At 38.7% G+C, this 19,021-nt stretch overlaps 1 protein-coding gene across 1 annotated transcript in view; it reads right to left on the minus strand.

The window, feature by feature from the left end:
- The window catches only part of EML6 (EMAP like 6), a 349,731-nt gene that overhangs the window by 150,699 nt on the left and 180,011 nt on the right, over positions 1 to 19,021 (minus strand). Inside the window, exons 5-7 of the mRNA XM_079941576.1 lie at positions 14,928 to 14,996; positions 7,207 to 7,392; positions 2,710 to 2,845 (exon numbers count right to left, since the gene is read on the minus strand). Coding sequence (XP_079797702.1) covers positions 2,710 to 2,845; positions 7,207 to 7,392; positions 14,928 to 14,996 — 391 coding nt within the window. The remainder of the gene's footprint in view (positions 1 to 2,709; positions 2,846 to 7,206; positions 7,393 to 14,927; positions 14,997 to 19,021) is intronic.

A 19,021-nucleotide genomic window follows, 5' to 3' on the forward strand; every position in this document is an offset into this window, starting at 1 on the left:
GCAGGGCAGGATGGGGTGGGACAAAGTACACCCCAAGTCCTGTCCACTTTGTCTTCTTCCTCCTGTTTCAGCCTCTCCCCACAGTCTTTCCTTCCCTCCCCTTTAACCCACACTGTCTGCAAATGCTCGGAAGAGCGAGGGCATGTATGGTAATGGCTGGTTGAGGAGGGAGCTGGAACAGAAAACTGTATACATTTCAACTACTTTTAATCCTCACCTGCAATCCTACATATTTTAATCCTTATACCTGTGCTGGGTCTCCTAGCTCACTCTGGCCTCACTCCCACCTTCAGGTGCCCTAGAGTACACCCCTGTCACAGGGTGGCCCTGGCAGCTGGTCTCAGAGAACGTCATGGAGGGCCTGTTCTGAGACTTGGCTTCTCAACTCAATGGCCCCCCGGCCCTGCTTCCGTGTGATGATGGCGCCAAGGCCCGGCTGAGGGCAAGAGAAAGTCCCTGAGGGTGGTTCAGGATCGTGGCAGGTTCCCCCTGCAAGGCCCTGTCCACACAGGCTCGAGAACTAGCTGAGTTGAGGGTGAAGAGTAAGCCAGATTTGGGGTTGTTACCAACACTTCAACCACGAGCCTTTCATTCGTTTGACTCTATACATTTGTCCTGTTTTCCACTAAGGGCTGGAAAAAATGCCGGCAATTCTTTGGAAGTTTGATAGTACATAGTAGACTTCTGTTACAGTGTTGCCAAAAGTGTGACAGGCAAAGGCACCACTGATGGTGAAGATGCTACATGGACAAAATTTTTTAATCCAATAGCCAGAACTTAACAATAAACAGTATATTAAAGCCATAATTTCACAGATATTATTGCTTATGAGGAGAAGTTAAAAAAAAGAAGAAAGAGATGCATTCACATCCATTTAAAGTAAAACACGAAGTAAACAAGAGTATTGGTAGTGAGCTGAGACTGCAAAAATGAAGAAGGTGGCAAGAAAACGGCACCCATTTTCACGGCTCCTGAACAGCAGCATGGTTTATCCAGTCCTTTAAAAGCACAGTTCACTACTCCTCCTGAAATACAGGCTACTGTCCCACTGGCCATCCATCTAAAAATACATGCTAATCCTTCCCCTGATAGCTATAAGCCCAGGTGCTACAGGCCACACCTATGAGATGCAGGCTTGCTTAAGGTCCTTCCGTCCACTGTGCACCACCTATATCCTCTTTGATATTGGCAAGCGTGTGTGGGAATCAGTTGAGACTGATAGAAAATAGAACGTGTCCCTGACCACCTTCCCTTGACTCTGGGGATAGGAGTTGACCATGGGGGTGGCTTTGTACAATCAATACAAATCCCTGGCTATACAGATGCTTGTTCTGAACCGGCTCCTGAACTCTCCTTTGAGAGCCTGAAGTCAGGGACTGGGTATCAGGGAGAAAAGTAGAGCAGAGTAAATATGGCTTCTGCCCTGATCCTCACACTTTAAAATTTATACCTTGATTATGTGATAAAATTTTGGGATGAGCTGGATAAAGTGACTGCCAAAAAGGAATCATGATTTCTGGTTGATGCTCCCCAACATCTAGCCAGTTTATGGTCAATAATCCCATCTAGTAAGTTAACTCATGAGTTATCTAAGTATATGTTTTGCTTCCAGTTTACCTTGAGGGATACACCAAGAAGTTTCACGGTTCAAGGTCAAACATTTTTGGCTGCTTTACTAGCATTTTTAACATTGCTTTTATGGGTGCTTACTTGCTTATATCTGCCTAAAGTACTTTTCTGGATAAAGTTACATTGGCCCATGTTCTCTGGCAGAGAACTCGAGGGCCTTGACTGTCCATGCAATGAAGTGGACACTAAATTCTCACATGAACAGAACTCCCCACATGTGCTCAGTGGACTAACGTCACTTGTGACTTACTTCATCTTATCTTTCCTATTTACATTTTCCACTTTAATCTCTCTCAGTGCCAAATTCTCTATATGAAAAATGAGATAATAAGCCTATCATGAGAATTTAAAAAGATGTATATAAACTGCTTTGTATTCTCTGGTACACATACTTAACATATTGTTAACAGTAGCCAACGTTTACTGAGGGCTGACCATGCACCATGACTTACTCTAAGCACTCTGCAAGTGTATTTAATCCTCATAGAACTCTATGAGGTTGGTGTTGGTATTACCCCCATTTTACAGATGAGGAAACTGAGGCCCAGAGATGTTAACAAATTTGATCAAGGTCTCCAATCTATCACAGGTAAAACTTGGATTTGAACCCAGGCTCCCCGACTCTGAGCCCGGGCTCTTAACCCCTACTACTATGGTAGCTACTCCACTAAAGCTATTTTTTTAAAAATAATTTCTCTTGTTTTTCCTATTATTTATTTATTTATTTATTTTCAGAGGCTGCATGCAGTTACATTTAGGGTCACTAACTTACCCAGAACTTCCCAGTTTTATAACTGAAAGTCTCATCTCTCAGGTTACCAGTCAGTAGTTTTATTATTATGTTGTTTATCTTTGCAGCAGGACCACTGCTTGTACATATAGATACCCTTGTGCAAATTAGGAAAAAGGGGTATTCACTTACATTCAACATACTTTTAATCTTGTATCCATTACATTTATGTAAACTACCTTAAATCCTTCATGGTAGAAGATGGGGTAAGAGAAACAAATATAGAAACAGACTTTCACACTGTATTTAACACATTAAGATCTATGGATAAGTATTAATACATGTGTTACCTTTATATCCTTGTTCTGTCTCCCTGAGATCAATTTTGGTTATTGGTTTGAAATCAGTATCCCATAATCGTATACACCCATCTCGTCCACCAGTGGCAAAGCCTTCTTCGCAAGCATACATGCTGAAGATTCCAGCCTGTTGATTAAGGCAGATAATACTCAATGCTGCAATCGTTCTAAACAGTCATTATAGCTGGATCTTGATGATAAAAATACAAAACAAAGCAAAAATAAAACAAAAAACAAATCTCTTGCTCTCTATTGAAATCCTGGCAATAGAACAAGTAGCCATTTCAGCTAGATTAAAAATTCATAATATCACTAAAGCAAACTAGTTCAAGTGCTCCTTTGCCACGATTAAACTAATAACAGGCTGTAAAAAAAATTCAGGAATTCCTTGGCTAAAGCAAATATAAAAATCATAAATTTCTTTCTGTGACAGCTAATCATTATAAAGACAATGGTGGCGGTGTTTCACATAAATTCCTTTTAAAACAAGTAAAGATATGCGGGCTAGGAACACAAACACTTCTATAGGGACGATGGTGACAGAAATGCATCCCAATGAGCTCAAGCACGCACCATCTGAGCCTAAATGGAAGCATAAATTACACTTGTGTTAGCTTGTTAAGCATTATTTGAAGACGCTTTTCACCTCTGACGTGGTTTCACAACTTAAAGATGCTTTTCCATGGAAAATGTGTTACAAGAGTATAATGTTGACATAATATCCAGTGTAAAGAGAAATTAGGTTACTAACGCAGCTGTTTTTATGAATGAGGACCAATACTGACCTTTTGTTTCAAGAGCTGTTTCATAATTAGCAAAGCCAAGAAAACTGGTCTTCAACATACAAGACAGTGAAAGTTCTAAAATTTCATAGCTCTTTTGCTAAGAGTTGCTGAAACTTTTCTTCAGGTTCACAGTAATAGGGCAAAAAGCTAAAGGTCTGTTGAGTTTCTGATAACATTTTACCAAATTTCCATTTATTACAACAGCCTTTACCTTTCACATCATCTCCCCATTCTTCTGGTCATTTCTACTTTATCATCTATAGACACAGCAATATAACTATTTTAATATATGTCAGAATTCAGCAGAGTGCTCAGAGTCAAGTTTGTCCTTGTTCTTACAGAGCAGACCATCAAAAGAATTTATCAGTGGTTTTTGTTTGCATTTTAAGAAATTGTGATGTGGACATGGAGGTGACGCTCTCTCACTCAGATGAGGAAAATCTACCTTATTAACCACTATAAAAATAACGGCTGTCTCCACCCTTGCTATTCAACATATAGGCCACAGGCCAGCAGCAGTAATGTCATCCCAGACACACTGAGTAACAGTCTGCATTTTTTTAACATCTTTATTGGAGTATAATTGATTTATACTGTTCTATTAGTTTCTGCTGTACAAAAAAGTAAAGCAGCTATACGTATACATATATCACCACCTCTCCTCCCTCTTGCGTCTCCCTCTCACCCTCCCTATCCCAACCCTCTAGCTGGTCACAAAGCACCAAGCTGATCTCCCTGTGCTATGTGGCTGTTTCCCACTAGCTATCTATTTTGCAGTTGGTAGTGTATATATATCAGTGCTGTCTAACTTCGTCCCAGCCTACCCTTACCCCTTCCCCGTGTCCTTAAGACCACTCTCTACGTCTGAGTCTTTATGCCTGTCCTGCTCCTAGGTTCTTCATAACTTTTTTTTTTAGATTCCATATATATGTGTTAGCATACGGTATTTGTTTTTCTCTTTGACTTACTTCACTCTGTATGACAGACTCTAGGTCCATCCACCTCACTATAAATAATTCAATTTTGTTTCTTTTTATGGCTGAGTAAAATTCCATTGTATGTATGTGCCACATCTTCTTTGTTCATTCAACTGTTGATGGACACTTAGGTTGCTTCCATGTCCTGGCTATTGTAAATAGTGCTGCAATGAACATTGTGGTACATGACTCTTTTTGAATTATGGTTTTCTCAGGGTATATGCCCAGTAGTGGGATTGCTGGGTCATATGGTAATTCTGTTTTTAGTTTTTTAAGGAACCTCCATACTGTTCTCCATTGTGGCTGTATCAATTTACATTCCCACCAACAGTGCAAGAGGGTTTCCTTTTCTCCACACTCTCTCCAGGATTTATTGTTTGTAGATTTTTTGATGATGGCCATTCTGGCCAGTGTGAGGTAATACCTCATTGTACTTTTAATTTGCATTTCTCTAATGATTAGTGATGTTGAGCATCCTTTCATGTGTTTGTTGGCAATCTGTATATCTTCTCTGGAGAAATGTCGATTTAGGTCTTCTGCCCATTTTTGGACTGGGTTGTTTGTTTTTTTGATATTGAGCTGCATGAGCTGCTTGTATATTCTGGAGATTAATCCTTTGTCAGTTGCTTTGTTTACAAATATTTTTGCCCATTATAAGGGTTGTCTTTTCGTCTTGTTTATGGTTTCCTTTGCTGTGCAAAAGCTTTGAAGTTTCATTAGGTCCCATTTGTTTATTTTTGTTTTTATTTCCATTTCTCTAGGAGGTGGGTCAAAAAGGATCTTGCTGTGATTTATGTCATAGAGTATTCTGCCTATGTTTTCCTCTAAGAGTTTTATAGTGTCTGGCCTTACGATCAGGTCTTTAATCCATTATAATTTTGTGTATGGTGTTAGGGAGTATTCTAATTTCATTCTTTTACATGTAGCCATCCAGTTGTCCCAGCACCACTTATTGAAGAGGCTGTCTTTTCTCCATTGTATATTCTTGCCTCCTTTATCAAAGATAAGGTGGCCATATGTATGTGGGTTTATCTCTGGCCTTTCTATTCTGTTCCATTGATCTATATTTCTGTTTTTGTGCCAGTATCATACTGTCTTCATTATTGTAGCTTTGTAGTATAGTCTGAAGTCAGGAAGTCTGATTCCTCCAGCTCCATTTTTCTTTCTCAAGATTGCTTTGGCTATTTGCAATCTTTTGTGTTTCCATACAAATTGTGAAATTTTTTGTTCTAGTTCTATGAAAAATGCCAGTGGTAGTTTGATAGGGATGGCATTGAATCTGCAGATTGCTTTGGGTAGTATAGTCATTTTCACAATGATTCTTCCAATCCAAGAACATGGTATATCTCTCCATCTGTCTGTATCATCTTTAATTTCTTTCATCAGTGTCTTATACTTTTCTGCATACAGGTCTTTGTCTCTGTAGGTAGGTTTATTCCTAGGTATTTTATTCTTTTTGTTGCAGTGGTAAATGGGAGGGTTTCCTTAATTTATCTTTCAGATTTTTCATCATTAGTGTATAGGAATGCAAGAGATTTCTGTGCATTGATTTTGTATCCTGCTACTTTACCAAGTTCATTGATTAGCTCTAGTAGTTTTCTGGTAGCATCTTTAGGATTCCCTATGTATAGTATCATGTCATCTGCAAATAGTGACAGTTTTACTTCTTCTTTTCTGATTTGGGTTCCTTTTCTTGCTTTTTCTTCTCTGACCACGTTGGATAAATCTTCCAAAACTATGTTTTATAATAGTCGTGAGAGTGGGCAACCTTGTCTTTTTCCTGATCTTAGTGGAAATGGTTTCAGTTTTTCACCATTGAGAATGATGTTGGCTGTGGGTTTGTCATATATGGCCTTTATTATGTTGAGGTAAGTTTCCTCTATGCGCACTGTCTGGAGAGTTTTTATCATAAATGGGTACTGAATTTTGTTGAAAGCTTCTTCTGCATCTATTGAGATGATCATATGGTTTTTCTCCTTCAATTTGTTAATATGATTTATCACATTGATGGATTTGTGTATAATGAAGAATCCTTGCATTCCTGGGATAAACCCCACTTGATCATGGTGTATGATCCTTTTAATGTGCTATTGGATTCTGTTTGCTAGTATTTTGCTGAGGATTTTTGCATCTATGTTCATCAGTGATACTGACAACCTGCTTTTTAACAAGATCTCCAGGAGATTCATAGGCACATTAACGTTTAAGAAATGCTGGTTGGGCTTCCCTGGTGGTGCAGTGGTTGAGAGTCCGCCTGCCGATGTAGGGGATACGGGTTCGTGCCCCGGTCCGGGAAGATCCCACATGCCGTGGAGCGGCTGGGCCTGTGAGCCATGGCCGCTGAGCCTGCGCGTCCAGAGCCTGTGCTCCGCAACAGGAGAGGCCACAACAGTGAGAGGCCCGTGTACCGCAAAAAAAAAAAGAAATGCTGGTTTAGGAGATGAAACTGACGATGAAATACTTCTAGTTTCTGTCAAGCTGGTACTGCTGAATTACAACACTAATCAGTCAATCGATAATTGAGACGAAAGCTAATTAAGTTATTAAGCTTTTGAAATATTAATTTCTTCCAGGTGAACAAAAATAAATAGGAAAATCCTTCATGAATGTTTAGTGAGTGTTCAGCAGAACTGGCTGATCTTAAAGCAACAGGGCAAAAATACAGAGATTTGTGACTTTTACTTATTTAATAAGTCATTCCCAAACTTCTATACGGAAATACTTACACTATGTGCTCCTTGAATGGTGCGGACTAAATTGAGCCCTTTCCAGACATAGATGTCGCCATTTAAAGCACCAGAGTAGGTGATGTCTTCTTTGGCACATGCAAGGCAAAGGATGGTCTGAAGATCCCCTGTTTTGCCAAATATCCCTCTTTTTGCAGTCAGGGCATTTCCACATAGTGTCCAAAACTAGAAAATAAGTGATAAAATAAATAGATCCAAAAAAAAGAGTATTCTGATGCATCTCATTATTGGTATTTATTTGCTAATGTTTCAATACATTTTACATAATTTACTATAGGTGCACTAGATACACATAATTTAACTTGTTTTGTTATAACGGCAGAGAACTGCAAAACATTTTAGCCAACTACTAGCAGTAAAAAAAAAAAACTTATAACAATATTTTTTAAACTCTCAAAGTTCCAACATTCCAAAACTTTGCTAAATGTTTAATGTTCATTTTTTTGTTTAATTTCTTGTCAAGTTATAGCACTAGTATAGGTTCACTGTAGAGAAGTTTAGAAACAGAGAAAAGTGAAAAGAGGAAAATTGGAATTATTCACAACCTCCTGTTAACATGTTGATATATCTTCTAGGTGTTTTTGTTGCACGTATATATATATGCATTTAGAAATAATTTCTAACTAAAAATTACATAAATCTTCACTGTAGAAACATTACTCAGAAATGTTTCTAAATATAGGTTATATTTCATATAGCCAAATAACTGACTAGGCTTTTCAGTTTTAGTTGCATAATTTATTATGAGGGAGACTATAAGCATAAAGGTTGAGCTGCTTTATAGATAGCAGCAGGGAGACTCCCATGGTTATGTAGAAATTAAGTATTTCACTCTGACATATTTTCTTTCAGTATGTGAACTGGTATAATTTTACTGCCATGTACGTAGCCTCTCACAATTTATAAAGGCTCTTTACATGTGTTTAGTTATTTGATCTTCATAATACCCTTACGAATAGGCTAAGGCAGATATTATTATTACACCCATTTGGAAAGGAGAGAAAGAAGGCATAAGTGACTTGCCAAAGGTTCATCAGGGGTTATACATGAGAAAGTATTGAAATATTTGCCTTGAGAACTTTAAATCCAATGAAGAAGATACATATAAAACAAAAAAAGATCATTTGAAGGCAGCATATTCAGACTGCATACAAGTGGTAAGGAAATTTGAAGATAGAGAACCATGTTGAATTAACTGGAATGAACAAGAATAGGATTTGGATCATTGGTGAGGAAGAAACTGCATCGTGGTTTAGGAGAGCAGGGTTAGGTGAATCCAAGTGACAGGAAATGTGTGCGGAAAAATTAGTGACAACCCTAATATTCTGTGCCTGCAGGAGAGGAAAAATGACGGTCCTCCCAGAGTGGCTGGGTACTCGAGGAAGCAGTTCTAGATGGGTGCACCCCTCAGGAGGGCCAGGACTCAGGCAGCTGTGGAGGTGGTGGCCCTTGGGGAGAATGAGAGAAAGATGTGCCATCATCTGAGACTATACAAGATTCTTCTCTCATTAAGTATCAACTCTGGTGATTTGCTTCTTTGGCTATTATTGATTTTACAAAAAGGCACTAAAGTATACATCAAAAGAATAAGAACAATCTGGGGAAGGATAGTTAGGTATATGCCTTGGGAAAACATTTAAGTATTAACTTTGAACCTGAACAAACTATGAGACATAAACAACTACTGGTTGTACCTACATGCCAAAGAACTTGCTGTTACACGGTGATGCTTAAGGCAGACATTTATCCTTCTATTATCTCCCCATGCATGAAAATTAAAGGAAGCGTAACTATTTGGTAATTATTATCCCTTTAACTTGGGATGTGTACTTTGGCCTGAGTTGTTGAAATATTTCTAGATGGACAACCACAAAAAAGAGAGACTTATCCCTACACAAAGATTTTTTCTGATGAAATCACCCAGTCAGATGGCATAATGTCAACATGAAACATTCCAGATAATCAGATGATTCTCTAAAAAGGCATATATAGCTGTAATGACAGGATAGGCATGAGAATTTCTGCAGAAAATGGCAAATCTGAGACATTATCTCTTCTTGAGAAGCACTTCATGTTTGGAAAACAGTGACAGATTAGGGTAGCAACACACCATTAACTCCACATCAAATGAAAGCACATTGTTTATCTTCTCCAATCTCCATTCACAGATTGTAATGCAAATTCTGTTAGAACTGGCAGGTACTTGGGAGCTCACCTGACCCTAAGTAATCCCTGAGGTCCCTTCTGTCTGCGACTAAAGAATGGAGAAAGAACAATAACAGCCAACAAACCTGGTAGGCTCATTTCCTGTAAAACCAAGCAAGCAGAAAATGCTCAACTGCTACTGTTTTTCAAGCATTCATTTCAGATAATCATAATTTGCCTGTTTGCCAAACACTGGGGATTGTAAAATGAGAAAGAATTTTACCCTAGCTACAAAAATTTCACGTAAAAATATTTTCTTGGGGGCTTCCCTGGTGGCGCAGTGGTTGAGAGTCCGCCTGCCGATGCAGGGGATACGGGTTCGTGCCCTGGTCCGGGAAGATCCCACATGCCGCGGAGCTGCTGGGCCCGTGAGCCATGGCCGCATCCGGAGCCTGTGCTCCGCGACAGGAGAGGCCACAACAGTGAGGCGCCCGCGTATCGCAAAAAAAAAAAAAAAAAAATTTTCTTGGAGTGCATTAGAGATTCTGCATTCACCTTGTGACTGGAATGATTCGTTTGATGTTAGGCGGCTTTGGGGAAAAAAGGTGGGGGTCCTGGAATTGCATGTAGAAAATACAGATAGTGAAAATAATTTGTTAAAGCCTGCTGAAATTTGTTGTGGATTTCCTTCTAAACAAAATTAATAAAGAATAAAGAATGACATAATTAATAAAGAATCTGCATTTGCAGATTCTTCCATTTGAGGTAAAAATGCTTGTTTTTGCTTAGAAAAAATGCCTAGGTCTGCCAAAACACAATTAACAAATTTAACAGGACAAACAGCTCTTAGTGTTTTCAAATGAGGTTCCAGGGTTCTATCTGTCTCTGCTTTTAGAATCAACTGATTAAAGGAGTTAACCAAAGATGGAAAGAAACAGGGAAACTGGACAAATCTATCAATTAAAGCAGTTAATCTATTATCTTTGATAATCTGGTTTGGGGGTGGGGACTTAAGCCAAGATAGATCATTAAAGAAATAATTGCTAAGAGAAAAGAGCTTGTCAAAGGGAGCCAGAAACGGAGTTTAAATCTTATCTGTGCCACTATTTTTGTAGACCTAGGAAATGGGAAAAGAAATTAATATTATTGTGCCCCTACTGGTTCCATACACTGTTTAATGTAACTCTTAAATTCAGGAGGTAGTTATCCCCACCCCCCTTTTTATCCTGTCTTTTTTGTTTTTGTTTTTTTGGGAAAGAAAGAAATTCAGTCTCGGAGATAAAATAGCTTTCCCAGAATCAAGTAGAGGGAGACAGAACCAGGATTCAAAGTCAAACAACCTCCTAGGTCTTGGCTTCCTCACTGTGGAATATGCAAGTTGGCTGAAGGCTCCCTGGTCAGGGTGCCAGACTTCCAGAGAGCCACCATGGAATAATGGAATCCGGCTCATCTTGAGCTCATGTATTTCTTTGCTTGTGGCTGAAAGAACAACTCAGTGCCTCTTCCATATGTTATGATCAGAAACTCATGCTAGCAGATATATATTATATCCTTGGTTAATTAAAAACTGTTAAGGGAATTAAGATGTAATGGCTACCATGTATTTCATGGCCAAAATTTTTCAAAATATTTGTTCCCTTGGAAAGACAACTAAGATGTTCTTTGGTGATGAAAAAGTTGATAATCTGTGAACATGTTAATGGGCCAAGGACCCTTCTGCTCCCCAGACCTATGATTCGATGGGTGACCAGTCCCTGCCTATTAACTCCTGACTGAAGGGCAACCCCTTCCCTGGGTTCTGCTGCCTTCCAAGCCCACCCTACCAAACTCACCTATCCATTAAGGCTCAGCTCAAATAGCATCCCTTCCTGAACCACTTAACATTCCTCTAACCAGTTGGGATCTCCCTGTTATCCCTAGAGAATTTTGGTTTTGCCACTCTTACAGAATGTTCTATTTCAATGTTTTAATTGCTCAGTTTTAAGCAAACTGAAAATCGGGTCAGTTTTTATTCTATCACATGGTACAAACTCAACAAATGTTTATCAAATTTAATGAGTTTTCTAGTCTTTCAGTTGGACTGTATAAATTATGAGAAAGGATTATCCAACTACTGTTGAAGCAAAAAGTGCCTTCATTTCAGCAAACATAGCCTCAGGTTAAAATCAGCTCTCTGCACAAGGATTATAAAATGTTTATGAAGCCCTAAGGACATGTGACACCTTTGAAGAGTAGAACCTATAGACTTATCTTTTTGTCCCCTGTGTTTCCATTACTTTTTTCTTATTTTGGAAGAAATGCATGTTATTGTAAAATAATTTTAAAATAATGGGAAAATTTAAAAACTATCAACTCACTACGCAAGATAACTGTTTAATGTTTTGGGATAGTCTACCAATTTTTTCCTACACAAAAATATACTTTTAAAGTAAAAAAATCAAAGCCACAAATTTATCCCACCCAGAAGTAGACTGTAAATAGATCTTAAATATGTCCAATAATATTAAATAATCCTCTAAAATATGACGTATGATTGCACAGTATTTCTTCATATGGATATACCATATTTTATTTAACCACCTGAGGGCAGTTAGGGGGTTTCAGGTCGTCTTTTGTTTGGTTTTATTTGCTATTGGTAAGTTATTCAGCAATGAACCAGTGCTTGGTTCATGCTCCCAAGAATTTCCTTGGGATAAATTACAAGATATGACATTACTGGCTGTGCTTACTTTGGCAGCACATATACTAAAATTGGGATGAAATTACTGTTTCAAAGGGTATCAACATTTCTAAGGTAACTGACAGGTATTGCCAAATTTCTGGACTGAAAGACTATACTCATTTACCCTTCCACCAGCAAGGTTTGAGAGTGTTCATTCCCCAAATCTTTCCCAATACTGGATACATTTCAATCATCATTTTGATATATTAAAAACACTGTTATTTTAAAATGTCTATTCCTTAATTATTAATGAGTCAGCATTTTCATGTGTCTATTAGCAGACAATTGAGAAAAATAATGTGGACATTCTTTGTCCATTCTATAGATTTGCTAGAATTCTTTATATTTCAAGAACAAGCCAACATTCTATGCCTTGTTGCCTATACTTTGCTAGTTTGTGGTCTGCCTCTTTTGTTTCTTGGGGGTAGTGGGAAGGTAAACAGAATATTTTAATATTTGTATAGTTGAATCTATAGTATTATCCTTTGATGGAAGAAATTTTCATCTATTAGGGTGTGGGGAAGCCATTCTGGCTTATACATGATTTGGCCTGAATTTTATGTGAACTAGAACAGCCTGACATATGGCCTGTCAAACATACATTGTACATTTGCTTTAACCATTAAAGAAAAGAATGCATTATCCAGAAGTAAAGAATGTTCTCTTTGAACATAGGAGTAAATGCCTACCCTTCCACGATGCCCATGTTAGTACTCCTTCAAAGACAAAGTTCCCTTCCCAGAAGTCAAGGTCATGCTGACTCTCTGTGTATGTGCTAATCTGAAACTACACATCTCTGTTGAAAGCTTGAAGGAATGTACCCTGTCATGTTTGATGTATGTATGTCCTTTGTTCAGAGAAAATATAAAACTGTGTTGAAAACCATGTTTCTCCAGAGTGCTTTCTTCCTTGGTGGAGACTGCACTCCCGGGCCAGTCCTCAGCTTGGCTGAAATAAAACTCCCTTCTATTCCTTACTGTAGACTGTTTATTGGTTATTTGTGTCAAACACCTTTATGGCTTATTTGCTTTTACATTTAGAAACACCTTTCTCCAACTTGAGAGAAATTAAATATTTACATATATATTCCTCTATTTTATAGTTTTTTTTTAACATTTAACTCTTTAATTCATAAATAATTTATTTTAGTATATGCTATGAAGTAATGACATACAACTAGAATAATAAATTTTTCTAGTGCCCACTTGTCAGACGTACTATTATTATATTCTAAATTGTCATACATATTAAGGTCTATTTCTCAGCTTAGTTTCTTTTTTGTTGGTTTTTATTTATCCTTACCCCAGTCTTGTACCATTTTAATTTTTGAAACTTCATAATATGCTTTAGTAAATAGTAGTGCATTTTCCTTTTCATTATTGTTTTTTGTGCCAAGGTTCTTGGTTGTCTTTCATTCTCATAGATTAACTTAGAATAACTTAAAGGGAAATGCTGTCAGATAACAATAAAGCTTATAAAGATTTTCATTGAACTTGTATTAAATATAAATTAACTTGGAGATAAATAATGCATGTATCATTTTTACACTTCATGTCCGGAATCAATGTTGTTTCTCTCCATTTGCCCAGGTCTTCTTTTACATTCCTCTATAAAGTTCTATGATAGTTTTTAAATTAGGTCTTGCATATTTCTTGTTATGTTTATTTCTGAGCATTTTATCATGTGTCCCTTTCTAACCATTAAGTAGGAATAATGGGAAGGATCACGAAAAACTAGACTAAAAGACGAACAAAAGAACTGGGAAACAGGAGGAGTTGGTTGGAGGAGTAACACAGACATTTCCTCTGTTCACACAGAAATGCACCATTTTTGTAGCAGCAGAGGTCGACACATGCTCTGTTCCAGCAAGTAACCCTTACACTCTTTTCTTTATGGACTTTAACTTATATTATCTACAAACCTATAGACAGAAGATCCTGGGCCGTATCCCAGGGTCCAGGAGAAATTTTTGTTATGTCAGAGGAAAGGATGTCTATGGTGTTAATTTTGCTACCTGTGTAACAAAATAGAGAGGAGCAAATAGACAGAGGCAGGTCCTGCTCCACTAGTAATATTCCAGGCTGTGTAGTCTACAGGAAGCTAGGCATTTAAAAGTCAATGGCCCAGGTAGGTTTGTACTATATATCGCTCTCCTTCTAGGTCCATCACAACATGGCATCTTTCTTCTAAAAGAACATATCAACATATCAAAAAGTTTTGACATGCAATATGTATAAACATTCACAATGAAAAAACTTAATTCACAAAATTAAAATCAGAACTGTTTTAAAACATGCAATCCTAAAAGTATTATGAGTCTTCTGTCTTTTATATACATATATATATATATATATATATATATATATATATATTTTGCGGTACGCGGGCCTCTCACCGCCGTGGCCTCTCCCGTTGCGGAGCACAGGCTCTGGACGCGCAGGCTCAGCAGCCATGGCTCACGGGCCCAGCCGCTCCACGGCATGTGAGATCTTCCCGGACCAGGGCACGAACCCGCGTCCCCTGCATCGGCAGGCGGACTCTCAACCACGGCGCCATCAGGGAAGCCCTTCTGTATAATATTTAATTAACATAAAGTTTCCTTTTCAGCTGCCTGCTGAGCACTTCGCTTGATTGTTGTTATACTGCATTTCTAAACGGGAGGCCCATCAGCTGATGTTAGTGTGCTCTGGGATCAGAGATGCAGGTAAGAAGCCTCCAAATTTAAGGGGAAAAAAGCAGTTTGAAGCAGTTTCTCAACACCAAATTATATATATAAACATCTGGAATTATTTTCATACAAGGTACCAAAATTTCTTTATAATAACTACTTTACCTTTATATGTTTCACTCCACAGCTAACCACTCTGTTCGGCTGATATGGATCCCAGGAAATATCAAAAATCTGTTTAAAAAAGATAAAAAGTTGCTCTGTTCAGCATTCATGTGTTTTTGCTTTCTTTCAGATACTGTCCAATTGCCAAGACTCTATCCTAACATTCAGAGCACAACGTTACCTACCCAAATGGAGTACTTGGCTACGGAGATGAGTCAGGAATTGCTAATACACATTTTAGCACCTTGTGTCTACTTACCTTAGTCCTGAATGAATAAGTAATAATTAACCACAATCACTGAGAACTGGTATCACATTTTTTAACTTCGTCCATCCAAGGTAAATAAACTGTGATGATTTAGGATAGTTTTTTGATCAAATTTTTGGTGGCTCTCCACAATGCTAATAACACACTTTTGAGATAGCTTTACAGTGAAAACAAAGAGAATGGCAATTGTTTAAAGTGCATATTCCCCCAGTCCATGTCAGAGATTCTGATTTAGTGGATCAGAAATTAGGTCCAGGCACATGCATTTTAAAACACAGCCCAGGAGATTCTGATGCAGGTGGTCCATGGACCACATTCTGTGAAGCTCTAATAGAAAGAAGGACCAATTGTAGGGGCAGAGACTAGACTAGAGAAAGAGGCTGCTAACCTCTCATCAAGTAGGAAGCTATTGCTCCAATCATCAGACAAAGAAGGAGGACCTTTGATTAGGCAGAAAGGAACAAGTATTGACCACAGAAACAGCTCTGAAGAAAGAACACTTGGTCTAAGGACCAAGTATGAATAAGGTCCAAGTACCCATTTTATCTATGCAAGCTCAGGCAAGTCTTAGCATCTCTAACCTTAACCTCATCATCTCTAAAATGAATGAATGACACCATCTCAGTTCTGTTGTGAGGTCAATTAAGATAATGTATGTACGATCATCTTGCAGACTACAAAGCACTGATTATACAAATTAGTGCTAGGGGCTAAGTATTTTAGCCACTAAAATAATCTTGAAAATAATCATTTGCCCATAAGTAACCAATAATAATTCATACTGTCATCAACAATAAAGAGTAAAACTGTGTGATACAAATTATGGAGTCTGGGAGAACAGTGTTCTAAAAGCAGTATTTCATTAAAACATTCTAGGCTCTTAAAATTACAGAGTTCTCACTAGATAGCACTGTACTTTTTACAATCTACTCGTAACTGGAAAGTGTACAGTTCATCAGCAAAACAACAGGAAATTCATGTATAGATCCAGTCCAATTCAACCACTTTGGAAGATAAGATATAATGGGATCACAGAACAGCAGAAACAGTAATATCCAATATGCAAGGTATGAGCAGGAAACAAGATGGTAGAGTAGAAGGACTTGAGCTCACCTCCTCTCATGAAAACGCCAAAATCACAACTAACTGCTGAACAACCACCTACAAAAAAGACTTGAACCTACCAAAAAAGATATTACACACCCAAAGACAAAAAAGAAGCCACAACAAGACAGTAGCAGGGGCACGTTCATGATATAATAAAATGCCATACCCACTGGGTGGGAGACCAAAAGCTGGAAAATAATTATATCACAGAGGTTCTCCCACAGGAGTGAGATCTGAGCCCCATGTCAGGCTCTCCAGCCTGGGGGTCTGGCATTGGGAGGAGGAGCCCCCAGAGCATTTGGCTTTGAAGGCCAGTGGGACTTGAGTGCAGGAGCTCCACACGACTGGGGGAAATAGAGACTCCACTCTTGGAGGGTGCAGACAAGGTTTCATATGCACTGGGACCCAGGGCAAAGCAGCGACTCCATAGGATCCTGGGCCAAACCTACCTGCAGGTCTTGGAGGGTCTCCTGGGGAGGCAGTGGTTGGCTGTGGCTCACTGTGGGGGCAAGGACACTGGTAGCAGAGGCCCCAGGGACCCCTTATTGGAGTGAGCTCTCCCAGATGTTGCCATTTTGGCACCGAGATCTGGCCCTACCAAACAGTTTGCAGACTCCAGTGCTGGGATACCTCAGGCCAAACAACCAGTGGTGGGGGTAGGGGGGAAACACAGCCGCACCCATCAGCAGACAGGCTGCCTAAAGTTGTCCTGAGCCAACAATCGCCTATAAATTCACCCCTTGACATGGCCCTGGACATCAAAGGGACAAGACGCAGCTCCACCCACCAGTGGGCAGGCACTAATTCCTCCTACAAGAAAGCTTCCACAAGCCCCTGGACCAACCTCACCCACCAATGGGCTGACACCAGAAGCAAGAATTACAATCCTGCAGCCTGAGAAACAGAGACCACAAACACAGAAAGTTAGACAAAATGAAATGGCAGAGAAATACATTCCAGATGAAGGAACAAGATAAAACCCCAGAAGAACAACTAAGTGAAGTAGAGATGGTCAATCTACCTGAAAAAGAAGTCAATCTACCTGAAAAAGAAGTCAATTTACCTGAAAAAGGAGGGCATGGCATGATATATTTAAAGTGATGAAAGGCAAAAACCTACAGCCTACAAGAATACTCTACCCAGCAAGGCTCTCATTCAGATTCAGTGGAGAAATCAAAAGCTTTACAAACAAGCAAAGGCTAAGAGAATTCAGCACCACCAAACCAGCTTTACAACAAATGCTAAATGAAATTCTCTAGCCGGAAAAGAAAAGGTCACAACTAGAAACAAAAAAATTACGAATGGGAAAGCTCACCGGTAAAGGCAAACAAACGTACAGTAAACATAGGAAAACATCCACACACAAATATGATATCAAAACCAGCAACCATGAGGACAGTACAAATGCAGGATATTGGAAATGCATTTGAAATTAAGAGACCAGCAACTGAGAACAATCTTGTATATATATAGACTGCTATATCAAAACCTCATGGGAGAAATGTCTATTTAGGTCTTCTGCCCATTTTTGGATTGGGTTGTTTGATTTTTTGCTATTGAACTGCATGAGCTGATTGTAAATTTTGGAGATTAATCCTTTGTCAGTTGCTTCATTTGCAAATATTTTCTCCCATTCTAAGTGTTGTCTTTTGGTCTTCTTTATGGTTTCCTTTGCTGTGCAGAAGCTTTTAAGTTTCATTAGGTCCCATTTGTTTATTTTTATTTTTATTTCCATTTCTCTAGGAGGTGGGTCAAAAAGGATCTTGCTGTGATTTATGTCATAGAGTGTTCTGCCTATATTTTCCTCTAAGAGTTTGATAGTTTCTGGCCTCCAAAGAAGGTATACAGATTGCCAACAAACACATGAAAGGATGCTCAACATCATTAATCATTACAGAAATGCAAATCAAAACTACAATGAGATATCATCTCACACCGGTCAGAATGGCCATCATCAAACAATCTAGAAACAATAAATGCTGGAGAGGGTGTGGAGAACAGGGAACACTCTTGCACTGTTCGTGGGAATGTAAATTGATACAGCCACTATGGATAACAGTATGGAGGTTCCTTAAAAAACTACAAATAGAACTACCATATGACCCAGCAATCCCACTACTGGGCATATACCCTGAGAAAACCATAATTCAAATAGAGTCATGTACCAATATGTTCATTGTAGCTCTATTTACAATAGCCAGGACATGGAAGCAACCTCAGTGTACATCAACAGATGAATGGATAAAGAAGATGTGGCACATATATACAATGGAATATTACTCAGCCATAAAAATAAATGAAATTGAGTTATTTGTAGTGAGGTGGATGGACCTAGAGTATGTCATAGAGAGTGAAGTAAGTCAGACAGAGAAAAACAAATACCGTATGCTAACACCTATATGTGTAATCTAAGAAAAAAAAAAGGTCATGAAGAACCTAGGGGTAAGATGGAAATAAAGACACAGACCTACTAGAGAATGGACTTGAGGAAATGGGGAGGGGGAAGGGTAAGCTGTGACAAAGTGAGAGAGTGGCATGGACATATATACACTACCAAATGTAAAATAGATAGCTAGTGGGAAGCAGCTGCATAGCACAGGGAGATCAGTTCGGTGGTTTGTGACCACCTAGAAGGGTGGGGTAGGGAGGGTGGGAGGGAGGGAGATGCAAGAGGGAAGAGATATGGGAACACAGGTATTGTATAACTGATTCACCTTGT

This window comes from Stenella coeruleoalba, assembly GCF_951394435.1.
Source record: "Stenella coeruleoalba genome assembly, chromosome: 13".
NCBI lineage: Eukaryota > Metazoa > Chordata > Mammalia > Artiodactyla > Delphinidae > Stenella > Stenella coeruleoalba.